This window comes from Scophthalmus maximus, chromosome 7, assembly GCF_022379125.1.
Source record: "Scophthalmus maximus strain ysfricsl-2021 chromosome 7, ASM2237912v1, whole genome shotgun sequence".
NCBI lineage: Eukaryota > Metazoa > Chordata > Actinopteri > Pleuronectiformes > Scophthalmidae > Scophthalmus > Scophthalmus maximus.
In genome coordinates, this window is record NC_061521.1 from 1,173,910 (window position 1) to 1,187,445 (window position 13,536).

The window sequence follows — 13,536 nt, forward strand, 5'->3', positions numbered from 1 at the left end:
GGTCTCAACTTTTATCACTATATTAATGAATGAGCTCTTATACAAATTCTGTGGTGTCTCTAAACAAATACTCAGAGACCTAGGATTTACACCTATGGGCAGTGAGCACAAGTACTGCGGGCCGCCTGAGGTTTCTAAAACACAGTCACATCTGTTGAAAATCACAAAAGAACAAAATAAATAAACCACAGAGTCCCTGGCTTCCCGACGGACGCAGGCCCCCCAGCGTTTTAAGCTGCGCCTAGTTGCCCTATTTGAGACAACTCAGGACGTCTCCCCGATGAGCACAGCCGCACTGTTGGATATCTACCTGCGCCAGACTCAGCTCTCTCACAGGGAGGACCTATCCAGTCCCACTGTGCCACTGTCAGAGCACACCAGCTCCACAAGCTGGGATTAAACTACTTAATGTTGTATTTCAACTCAAACTTTACACTTTATTTAATTCCTACTCCTTTAAATAACTTAGTTTATACATCTTAATTTAGTTAGTCACAGGACAATTCAAACTTCTACATTTTTGCCAAATTTTCAGTTTTTTTATGATTCCGTCAAACACAGACTAGGCAAGGCAGTCAAAGAATAGAACTTTAAATTTGCACTTACCAGTCTCGTGACGCCAGTTGAAAAGGAATGATTGAAGGAGTGGATGCTGATTCAGGGAGACGGAAACTGTGGATGTCTTAAGCAGAAGTATTTATTATAAGAGCTCAATATATATCAAGGAGTTTCTGGTTTGTTTACACAGATCAACAAGGTGGTCAGTGTGTGGCGCCCCAAGACAATCTGCCTGTTCCCGGCTTCTGTAGTGTATTTAGTTCAGGGTAATGTCGTCATCTCCCCGCGACTATGACACCTCGAGAGAGACTTCAGCTGCTCGATGATTGTTGTGGCCACAGACAGGTTGACCTCGCTTGGTTCCTGAAAAGACTCGTTTCTCAGTTTCTCAGGGGAGGATAGATGAAAATTCCATGACAGTCTTGGCCACCGTGCTGCAGCTCAGTTTCAGGGTGTTGGCAATCTTTTTATAGCCTAGGCCATCTTTACTGTATGTAGAGCAACGTTTCTTTATTTCAGATCCTCAGAGAGTTCTTTGCCATGAGGTGCCATGTTGAACTTCCAGTGACCAGCATGAGAGAGTGTGAGAGCGACAACACCACATTTAACACACCTGCTCCCCCTTCACACCTGAGACCTTGTAACACTGAGGAGTCACATGACACCGGGGAGGGGAAACGGCTACTTGGGCCCAATTTGGACATTTTCACTTAGGGGTGTACTCCCTTTTGTTGCCAGCGGAAATGAATGGCTGTGTGTTGAGTTATTTTGAGGGGACAGTAAATGTACACTGTTATACAAGCTGTACACTGACTACTTTACATTGTAGCAAAGTTTCATTACTTCAGTGTTGTCCCATGAAAAGATATAGTAAAATATTTACAAAAATGTGAGGGGTGTACTCACTTTTGTGAGATACTGTAGATAAATATATGCCCAGCAGCATATTTGCACCAGGGCCAAGTAACATCATATTTTTAGTAATATATATATTGTATAGTACAGTCCATTATGAATAATGAACCTTCTCCACTTATTTTGATGGCTGATTACCTGTGATGCTTAGAAATGATGTGATTTCCTGATACTGGGAAACCTATAATGAAAATTAAGACTGTTACTCACTGGGACAAAACCACACACGAACACGAGTCATCACAGAGCAGCTCCATACTATTGATGTACCTCGCTGCACATCACGGTCATGATGTCAGCCTTTGTTTTTGTGCTGTTTTTTAGCCTCTAGTAAACAGGAGTCCTGCCAGGCATCATGTCGAGCTCGATCGAACCTGCCGCCACCGCCGCTGCTGTCACTGGGGGATATAAGCAGCCTGGAACGTTGCTGTCATTCACATACTGCGGCTGGACTGACTGCTATCACTGAAGCAGACATGGTAAGTGGAAAGAAGTGCATGTTTTCAAGTTTTTATGTTTAGTCAGATGTGTGTTTTCATTGTTTTTTGAAACCCTGCCAGTGCAGCTTGTCAGATTTAAAAAGAGAAAACCTTCATGAGAGTTTTGTCAAAGTTTTTTCAGTTGCATGGTATCTGCTTGAATTTGTTTAAATTCATGGGTTTAAAACTTTAAAACCCTCAGAAACAATCGAAAGAGCCTAAAAGCATTTACTTGCATTTACGTGGGTGAACTAGAATAACAACAATAATAACAACAGAGCATTTTGATGTATTTCTGTAATATATACAGCAGTTACACTGGCAATACACTGCCGGCCATCAGAGGCAATTTACGGTTCAGAGTTTTGTCCCGGGACACTCAGGATGCAGACTTGGGGAAATGGAGATCACTGACTCTCTGTGGAAAACCCACACTGAATATAAACTGTAAAAATGAAATTATGAAATAATTTTTATTAATGAAGCTTCGCGGTAGTTCATGCAGGGCACGGTAGTCATACACCCCGGCCGCAATCGGCGGGCAGCCCGCTGATTGAACAATTGCCACGAGCCACGAACCAATCTCAGCCCATCCTCACTCAAGCAGGTTCACTTAAATATGACTCCCCCCGCACTGATCTCTGCACACCTATGCTATCACACACGCTGCTGCTGGCAAAGCTTACCTCCTCCGCCCCAGCCTCCACCTTTCTACTTTAGTCCTAACATGTCTCAAAAAATGAAGAATGGTATTCAATGTGTTACACGGGCCCACTCTCGTATCCCCAAGGGGGGAGTTCTGCATTGCGCTCCCTGTCTTAGCCTAGCATGCGCTTGGCTAAATACAGGGAGCATTATCGAGAGCGGAGCCATCAGCGCCAAACATAACTGTATTTCTATTTGTTGCAATGAATGGTTAAATCTATGGCGAGAGTGTTCCTGACTGAAATGACTCCAGTCAGTTCCTTCTGCATCTTGTCAACGTGGCAGTGAGTTGTTCATACAGTAACTCCTGATGTGTTCAACATACAGAATGAATCCCCAGACTGTTGTAGTACAGTATGTGTTCACTGTATCCAGTACATGCAGCACTAACAGCAGCTACTGTAACATTACATTCATTCTGACAATGCTTTTGTCTAAAGTTACAGTAAATACATTAAACCCACATTGGAGCAAGAGCTTGATATGATCCAAAGCTCTCAGCAACTAAAGAAATGACACAGGAGTACATGATGTTTTTTACTGTATCTCTCTTTGGCTTTTGGACGGGCAGTGGAAGATGTGCGGTGACTCTGCAGTCCTGACTTGAGTGTTTGTTGTTCTCAACGCAGAGGATACAGGCCCCCGTTGTCTGGACCAGTACTGTAATCATCTCCTTGTTGGTGGGCTCCTGTCATGCACAGAAGGTAAAACCCTCTGGAAGTATTTTCTACTGGTTTGCTGTGACGCACCTTTATAACAAAACAAACTGAAGTCATGTCTCTGCCCTCAGCTCAACGTCCACTGGGGTCCTCAGTCCATGATGTACTTGAAGGGCAAATGTGAGTAAACCACAAAGCCGACGAGTGGACGGAGCTAGAATCAGCTCATCATGTCAACTGAGAGTCAAAATGAACATGCTGAGGCAGCAGCTAAATCACTGCTGTTACACACACGTCACACACTTTCACACAATGTGGACATTTTGTAAATGTGTCAACACTGAATCAAATCAGGAGTAACAGCAGTTGGTCCTGATGTCAGTAGGAGAGTGGGGTTAGGGTGACTCTTTGTCTCCACCAGTCCGACTCTGAATGTCACCAGAGCAAATGTGACGTGCTGTTTTTTTGTGTCTTACGAACATGTGTGAATTCCAAGTGTAACGTAGGTGTGTGGCCTGTTGTTGCCTTGTTCAGACGGCAGGAGGTTCGTGTCCGAGGACCGCGGTGTACTGAAGCAGGCTGTGCAGGGCTGGTACGCAGCACTCGGAGGTACAGTAACACACTGACCTTTTATTATTCTAGGATTACATGGTGTGTAAGTTGTGTCAAAAGTCATCAACACAGAAGCATAGGCACTAATGTGAATGGTTGTTTGTCTCTGTACGTATGTATTCATATGTATATATATGTATGTATATGTATATTTATGAATATTTATGCCCTGTGACAAGCTGGCAAGTTGTCCAGGGTGTACCCGCCTCGCCCAATGTCAGCTGGGATTGGCTGCAGCACTCCAGTATATATGCACACTTGTGCATATGTGCACATGTTCTGTCAGTTGCTTGATGATTGTATTGTAAGAGACATTTTCAAATGCGTTCATATCTTTTGTATTCAAACATGACACGTGTTTTGTGTGTAATGAACATTTGTAATCCTTAATGTAATGTCATTACTTTAATATCAGTGTTAATAATGTAACCATTTTTCAACAGGTACCCAGAGGCGACAATCACACCAGCTTCAGAAGCCCAGTAGTCCCTTGGTGAGCTCAGAGAACGTCCTGGTCCAGTTCCTGGAGGACAGATGAGACCACGTGACTTCAGATCACGTCTCCGTCAGAATAGGACCAGACACAGACACAAGATTATCTGTTCATGTTAACACTGGGCATCCTGTTACAGTATACACATATTTCATTTTCCATTCAACCTTCAGTATATGAAGCAGAAGATGCTCTGAATAAAAGATGGAAGATTGTCCTTCTTGTGTCTCTGATTGCAGTGTGTCTTTTTGTTCACCAGGGGGCAGCACAGTATGAAAGTATTGATGTGAAGTATAAGTATCAGAGCAGCTGTATCAGACATGTACTTGTACTCATACTACTTGTACAAAGAGCCGCACTGTCTGGGGTTGCCGTGGTGACGTGCTGGTGGACTCCTGATCAGGAACCTCTTTCCTGTCTTCATCTCTACCAGCGTTGTCAAGGACACTGATTCTTCACATGAACTACAGTTCAAATGACTGTGTTTGTCACAGTGGTGACTGTGTCCATGTGTTGTGTTGTGTTCTGCTGACCCCTAGTGGCCAAACAGACAAGTTGGTTTGTATTAATAATTAAGTATCTTCAGACGTTAGATGCATTATGTGAGATTTCAGCATGATGGACAGCTCAGTATCGGAATGATACGGACGGTAAGTTACTATGTAAAGTGCCTTGAGATGATGCATGTTGTGATTTGGTGCTACACAAATGACATTTAATTGAATATACAGACAATAATATATATATACATAGAATAACTCTGTCAGACTCTGATCCACAAGAAGCAGAGCCGTTTGTAGAGGAGCTTCTTCCTCCTCACCTATATGAATGAATTTTGGATCTGCTGCTCCAACTCTTTCTCTCTGTCCTCTTCACAACCTCCAGCACCCAAAGACCCATTTCCTCCTCATAAACAGTCTATATGAGCCTCAGTTAAACAAACACAGCTATGTTTGGGTTCACTGAGCCTGTAATGGATATCACCTCCGTGTAGACTGATCACATTCCTCTGCAGACCAAAGCTGCTGCTGCTACAGTGAGTTGGGAGGTATGGAGTGGGGACGTGGGGAGCGGGGAGGTGGGGAGTGGGGAGGTGTGGGGCGGGGAGGTGGCAAGCTGGGAGGTGTGGAGCGGGGAGGTGTGGAGCGGGAAGGTGTGGAGCGGGTAGGTGTCGGGCTGGGAGTTTTGGAGCTGGGAGGTGTGGAGCGGGGAGGTGTCGGGCGGGGAGTTGTGGAGCTGGGAGGTGTGGAGCGGGGAGGTGTGGAGCTGGGAGGTGTGGAGCAGGGAGGTGTAGAGCGGGAAGGTGTGGAGAGGGGAGTTGTGGAGCTGGGAGTTGTGGAGCGGGGAGGTGTGGAGCGGGGAGGTGTCGGGCGGGGAGTTTTGGAGCTGGGAGTTGTGGAGCGGGGAGGTATGGAGCGGGGACTTGGGGGGTGGGGAGGTGTGGGGCAGGGAGGTGTGGAGCGGGGAGGTGTCGGGCGGGGAGTTTTGGAGCTGGGAGGTGTGAAGCGGGAAGGTATGGAGAGGGGAGTTTTGGAGCTGGGAGTTGTGGAGCTGGGAGTTGTCGGGCGGGGAGGTGTGGAGCGGGAAGGTGTGGAGCTGGGAGGTGTCGGGCAGGGACGTGTGGAGCTGGGAGGTGTGGAGAGGGGAGTTTTGGAGCTGGGAGTTGTGGAGCTGGGAGTTGTCGGGCGGGGAGGTGTGGAGCGGGAAGGTGTGGAGCTGGGAGGTGTCGGGCAGGGACGTGTGGAGCTGGGAGGTGTGGAGCGGGAAGGTATGGAGAGGGGAGTTTTGGAGCTGGGAGTTGTGGAGCTGGGAGTTGTCGGGCGGGGAGGTGTGGAGCGGGAAGGTGTGGAGCTGGGAGGTGTCGGGCAGGGACGTGTGGAGCTGGGAGGTGTGGAGCGGGAAGGTATGGAGAGGGGAGTTTTGGAGCTGGGAGTTGTGGAGCTGAGAGGTGTGGAGCGGGGAGGTGTGGAGTTCACCTCCTGACAGAGTACGACGATGATCTGCACCGTGATGCAGCGTTGTCACTGACCTACGTACTTGGTCAAAGTTCACAGAAAAGAGAGGGATGGATTCAAATATAAGTAAACTCAAATGTCTGTCTGGGCTCATGAATTTCATGTATTTTATCAATACACGAGTTCTTGAGATAATGCCAACGTGACCTTGACCTTTGACTTCATCAACTCAACCTTGAACAGAAGAAAGGAAACAGAGGATGAGAATGAGAGAAACAAACAAAGCTCTTAATGCCTTGTAATAATACTTTATTACCTTCATATAATCATATGTCATCATTATCATGTTTGACCTCCAATGACATTCACAGTTTAGTTAGAGTCCTGTGTGGCCTGTCAATCATCTGACAGTCAAAACAAAGGCACTTCCTTGTACAGTGGGGAGGGGACTGACACATTGACTGACAGCAGGCGAGATGGATTATCACATGATTCCAGCTTCCTCGCAAGATAATCACTGGCTGAAGCGCAACATGTCAGTAAATTAGAGATTCGTCATTTCTCTTCCCACGAAAGCTCGTCATGGAGCGAGGACCAGTGTGAATCCACCAGATGGTTTCTTTACATGAACATGTCCGTCACAGTCTGGTGTCTTTAGACCAGTAGCTTCATCTGGGACATATGTCCTATGGTGGGTTTAGCCTAGCTAAGCATATGGACTGGTAACGGGGGAAGCTAATAATATCTAGAATATAAAAAAGCTTTATTGAAGATGAATAGAATGCATTTTCCAAAATGTCCACAGCTGTCTGAATTACACTACACAATGTAAACTGAACAAACAATACAAACACCAGCCGTTTTCTTTTAGACACTGTTGAATCAGAAGCAGCGTAGCCAGGTTGTGAAGAATACACCAACAGTCCAGGATTATAGATCCAGACACATTGTGTTGGCCGACTGGGTCATCTGGTGACACCTGTAGTTACTGCTCGTGACAGCATACTGATTCGATGACAATAAATGATAAAGAAGTCATGGTGCCGGAGCTCAGCTCAGTGATTAAACACAATGATGCATTTACAGACACGTCTCTCTTGTTTCACCCGTTCAAGGCATTTAATATGGAGCTGCAGGAGGAGGAAATGGTTTGCATTAGCAGTAACTTGACAGATTCTAGAACAACCATTATATTTACTGTACACCTGGCTCCACTAACACCCCTGTGATTTTCACAATCCAACCTTTCTAACAAAATAAAGTTTTGAGGCGAGGTCTGCAGTTTGTCCTGGGTCAGGGTAGTTGCTGGGCTGACACCTTCACCTTCACACAAATTTCATCAAGAATACAGCTCATGTTGTATCAACGTCAAGAGAAATATTAATATGTCAAACTAAATTCTTACACCGGGGCCTTTTCATTTCACTTGATATTGTATATTATTAGTGCATATTCCCAAACAAACCCTCAATGAATCAAATCACAACACACTGGGGCTTCATCCAATCATACATGCATGTTTGTCTCCAGTGTTCCAAACACTGTGCCTGTTGCTAGGGACAAAGGACGTTAGCCTCATGAAGGAAGAACACATGCATGATAACGATGATAACATGTGAACCAGGGAACGACAGTTTGAGGACCATCATTCAGAAGTTGGCAAAAACTTGGCAACATGGGTCACAGAAAAAGACCTCCTTCATTTTGACATGCGTGTTCAAACACTTACCTACCACACAGTGTTCGCCTCGGTCCCCGTCTCTTCTAATGTACAAGTCAAAAGTACAAGAATAAGAAAAATACTCTTTATATTTTACATTTTAAAAAATCTGCTCTTAAATAAAATCTTCTCCCTTGTTTCATAATCATACAATTACATTTTACACCAACAAAAATAAAATAAAAAGCTTTATGTTACGCATGTGTGTGTTACTAAGCAACTGTTGACATCGTACTTTTACAAAATATATTCTGGTCAAGCAGACAGCCTCAGTTGTATTAAGCTCCACGGCAGCTCTGTTGTTAGTTGCCAATACACGCAGATATAAAAACCTTTATTCTACAGGATGAACAATGCAGAAAATGCAGAAATGCGTTCACTGTTCATTTTCCTAACTCTGGTATATTTAGTTGTATTTGTGTTTTCTTTTGTATTCATACTTACATTAAGAATAACTTGTATTGTTAAACTGTCAAATATCAGGCCTCAATTACAAGGGTTTGATAACAACATCTTAGGAATCATTGGCAACTTTCTATGTTATATACATTTATATCCCTAAATATCACTATCGGCATTGGCCCCCAAAAATCCAAATCAGTCAGGCTCTACGTTTGACTTTTGATTTGAAAAGAGACTGTACTGTACACACACGCATATTGACACTGTCAGACTGGAAATCATTAAATCATTTGTCTGCTCCGGGAGAGAAGACAATGCCCGACCTTTGATGTGGTTATTATTCAGTGTCACTGTGACTGTGTTCACTATCCCTACAGACACGTGTCCTATAGAAGCTGTTGGACACTGGACATGACTCTCACAAGTTCTCAGCTGTCCACCTTCTGACCTCTGACGGAGCAGTGGTCCAGTTTGGTTTGTGCAGACGAACAATGCATGTTACTAAAACACTTTTAAAGTGGGAACAGTCAAGTCTTTTGCTTGAATGTAATGGCCAGGCCTCACGTTCAGTGTGATCTGTGTCATGTTCGGCACCAGGAACAAACAGTCCACAGAAGAATAAAGTCTGTTTTATGGCACAACTGCAGTGCAAAACGGTTTTGGTATCATTTGATGCAGAATGTGAGAAAAGACAGAGTGCAGTGTGTGGTGTCCAACACAGTGTCCCTACAGCCCCTTGCTCTCTTAACACACACACACACACACACACACACAAGTGTCCTTGGGCAAGGCACTCAGCCCCCAATCGCCCCTGACAGTGTATGAATGTGATAGAATGTGACTTGTACTGTAAAAAGCTTTGGGTGGTCGATAAGTGGTTTATAAATAGTCAATCTACCATTTACTGGACACACACACACACACACACACACACACACACACACACACACACACACACACACACACACACACACACACACACACACACACACACACTCACTCACTCACTCACTCACTCACTCACTCACTCACTCACTCACTCACTCACTCACTCACTCACTCACTCACTCACTCACTCACTCACTCACTCACTCACTCACTCACTCACTCACTCACTCACTCTTGACCACCCTCTGTATGTGTTGTGTAACCAAATGATCCATCAGAAAAATATACAGTAGAACATTTTGAACCTTTACTAAAACCCATGAGATGAATCATCGACATTTTCAATAACAAATGATTTTGTAACAAAAATAAAAGAATAATTACAAGATATTTTAAAAGAATGGTAAGAATTGCAAATATAACTGAATCTCTATAGTATACCTTTTCACTGGTTCTGCTCTTTGGTGTCGTGTGAGTCACAGACCTTTTTCATTTTCAAGTTGAAAACACAAAGACTCTCAGACGGAGCAGGTCGTCTGCAGTCGAGCCTCGTGCAGATGAAGCAGTGCAAAGTGTAAAAGGGTTGGTGGAAGTGAACGTCTGACGAACTGGTCACTGACTGGCTATAATCACTTGAAACTCTCCCTTTGCAACAAATCTACTGGTTATGATGCAACTCGGAGAGAGTTCAAATTGATTTGATTTTGCTTTGTGACACCAAATCTCTTCACACTGCCTCATCTGCAAAAGTGAATGTGCGGGTCTTCACACTGTCATCTGATCAAACCCTTTGTCTCACATCAGCTGTCCGCTCTCTGACTCATGACACTTCCAAAGGGCCCCAGTTGTTCACAAGAAGAATCTATAATAATCAATCTGTGTTGTTGTGTTTTCTAATCTTGTCAGAAATAGCGGAGATCATCATGTTGTTGGAAGATAAATTAATATATTGTAATTTTATGGTGGGGATCATTTTGATCATCTTTGTATTTAAACACCTGACTGAGGACATGACTTTCCCACAAGAACTCCACCTGACGGCAGCATAACTTGGATGATTTCCATCAAACGTAGTTATGGCTTTTACAGGAGGTGGCATTTCTAATTACAGTCTCAATATTACTGCTCTCTGCCTATAGTCTATATGGACCAGTTAATACATTATGGCATTTAGATCATTTCCCTGGAGTCAATATAAATGTAGTTATGTTTTTCTTACAGAACCACAGAGTGTTCTGATGACTTTGTCAGCGCGACACTGTAACAACAAGAACAAGAAGAAAGTCTGACATCTGGCTGATCTGTTGTTGCCATGGATACACAACTCTGTGATTGTAACATCCCATAGTCCTCACTGTGATTACAGTGTTATTGTGTTGCCATCCTCTCTCATGCTCTCCGGGCTGCTGCTGGCCGTGTTCTCGTTGTGACTGGACATCATCATCGAGCTGTCACTAAAAGATGCTCCAACGCTATTGGGCAACGAGATGCTCTGTGGTAGGGGCCTCACCCCAGAGTCTCTGTTGAGGTTAGTGTTGTTACTGTTGTTTACCCGATGGGGGTCGTAGGGGGTCAGACAGTCACTCTCCAGGATGAGGTCACCATCATCATCTTCATCATCACTGTCACCCTCTGCAATGCTGTTGCTATGGGGACAAAACATGACATGGCAAATAATGGTTGAAGATCAATGTTCCAGTTACGTTGTGAAGCAGAAGTTGAACAGTTTGCTGTTTGATGTAGTGTAGAGGTGTTGAAGTGATGTGTCAGAAATGTTTCCAGGGTTCAAGCATCAAGTTGGGTTCCTATGTGACTGTTAGACTGTCTGATAATCACCCAACAAGTGCTTATTCAATTAATCTCAATTGTATAACGCCAAATCATAACATACATCATCTCATTATCTCAGACAGTTCCCACATTGAGCAGCTCTGAGACTGTGGAGGAGAAGAAACCTTGAACAGAACCAGACTCAGTGAAGTGGCTGTGAATGTTGCAAATCTTTTCCCTGCAGATATATAGGTTAGGGTTAGGGGTCTACCCTAGATCTACCCTGGACACAGTAGCCCCAGTAAAACTCAGTTTGATTCCCCCCCTGGAGAAACAAGAAAATCAAACAACTGAAAAGAAAATGGAGAAAGAATAAACTGGTGTTAATGGTTAATGGTTAACTATGAAATATTTCATGAACAGGGTTAGGGTTAGGGGTTCTGGATTCTAAGGCCAAACTCTTCAACGCTGCGCTCTTTGGAATCTTCTACGTACTGCTTCCTTTGCCTTACTGTGCGCCATGCGTCGCGGCAGTCGACCCTTAGCATTCACACATTCTAGTTTCCATAGCTATGCTGATGACACACAGCTCTACATTGCCATGTCTCCTGATGAACTTTATAACTGTAATTTAGATAGTTTGAGTTATCGGTACTGGAGCACAGAGACACAAACTTAATACGAAACTGCAAACACTTGCCCTCAACCCCAGTAAACCATTTCTTTTTTTAATTGAAGCACTTTGTGTTCCATTTTGCCTGTATGAGAAGTGCTATATAAATAGATTGCTTCCTCGAACAGGCCCCAGGACTGATCAGGGGGTGTCATGGCAGACATTACATTTGCATATCTCGTGTGTCATTCCACATAAATGTAATGATTGACCTGATCAGACCGATTTCAACTTGCTTGTGGCTGTATTTGTCCTCACAAACCAGGGTCAGAATGGTCTCAGAGCTGTTTAAACGGCTCTTACACCCTGGGCCCATGAAATTATTTTTAAAGTTTTGATACAGCACTTTGTTCAGTCCCTCTGCCCAGTCCATGTCATACCTTGCAGTGATGGGGTTGCTCTGAGACGCAGGGCTCGGTGAGTCATGTGACAATGCGGAGCCGGTAGATCCAGCTGAGCCTACAGAACCAAAGTTCTCCATTGAGGTTTTACTCCCTCGATGCGCCACATTGTTCCTCTGGTTAGCTGGTTTCACTGTCACAATGAGATTGTGACTGTTGGCCACCATCATGTCTGTAACCTGAAATGACAGACAGAGGATGTTAATGTCCAAAATAGACAAACAATATTTCATTTGGAAGACATTTTTAACGTCCTGCTGCTCTTCTCTTCTGATCTAGTATCAAGTTCACCAAGGCACATGGCAGGAGAAAATGTTTTCATAGTAGTCAGTGATCTGAATGTCTCGCTGTTCAACTTAAATTACTACATGTAGTCACAGTTTAATTCAAAAATATGAGATTTAAAATCCAGTAAAATAGACTAAATACATTTGATCTAACTGAAGTTTGATATCCCTTAATTAGGATTGTCAATAAATAGGGACCAGTTATTGGCATAACCAATTTGGTTTTGTCTATTATTTGTTCACTTAATATTGAATAAAAATAAAGGGTATATGAAGAGGACAGTAGAAAGACAGTGTGATGGAGTTTTCAAAGTGAAAATAACTGAATTTACTGAATTAAAAACCTTTCAGTCTGGTGTGTGTGTTGTGAATGGATTCTCAGTGAGATCAGCGTTGGGCAGCCCTCAAAGACCCTTCAAAAAGACCCTCTTTATTATTTTGTTTCAAATGATGAAATATATCTCTATATGGTGACACGACAATCAACAACATCGAACTGCATGTAACATTTTGACAGGCTAAGTATATGGTTCAAATATAACTGTGTAACAGCACCACATATAAAACAAAACAATGATCATAAAAAATCATACAGTATCTAAAATCACAGTGAAAAACATTTGAACTTTAGCTGGAGCTTGGGAAGTCTCCTCTGTTTTTACCTGATCCAGAGATTTTCCTGCTACATCGATCCCATTCACCTCCAGAATCTCATCATTAACTCCCAGCAGCCCTGTACTCTCTGCAAGCCCACCACGTACCAGACGAGATATGAACACGCCTGGAACCTACAGGACAGAAGGAACAAGTTGGTCCATTTGACACCATATTTAATCATTAACATAGGTTAATGATAATTCTGGAGGAATCATCTGGTCTTTCATCATGGCGCCAGAGTGATTTTTTATTTTTTTAATGTATGGAAAGTCAAATTGAATTAGGTGACTACAAAAAAGAAAAGTATTTTGTAGGGATGCACCGTAATGAAAAGTGTTGGCCGAAACCGAACAAAAAAACAC

The 13,536-nt window shown here is 43.6% G+C and overlaps 1 protein-coding gene across 1 annotated transcript in view; it reads right to left on the reverse strand.

Annotated features, from left to right (window-relative positions):
- Positions 1–7,471: 7,471 nt before the first annotated feature.
- Positions 7,472–13,536, reverse strand: part of pard6a (par-6 family cell polarity regulator alpha) — a 33,418-nt gene continuing 27,353 nt past the window's right edge. The window contains exons 4-6 of the mRNA XM_035643159.2: positions 13,180–13,305; positions 12,210–12,409; positions 7,472–11,032 (exon numbers count right to left, since the gene is read on the reverse strand). Of these exons, the coding sequence (XP_035499052.1) occupies positions 10,747–11,032; positions 12,210–12,409; positions 13,180–13,305 (612 nt within the window). The 3' untranslated portion in view covers positions 7,472–10,746. The remainder of the gene's footprint in view (positions 11,033–12,209; positions 12,410–13,179; positions 13,306–13,536) is intronic.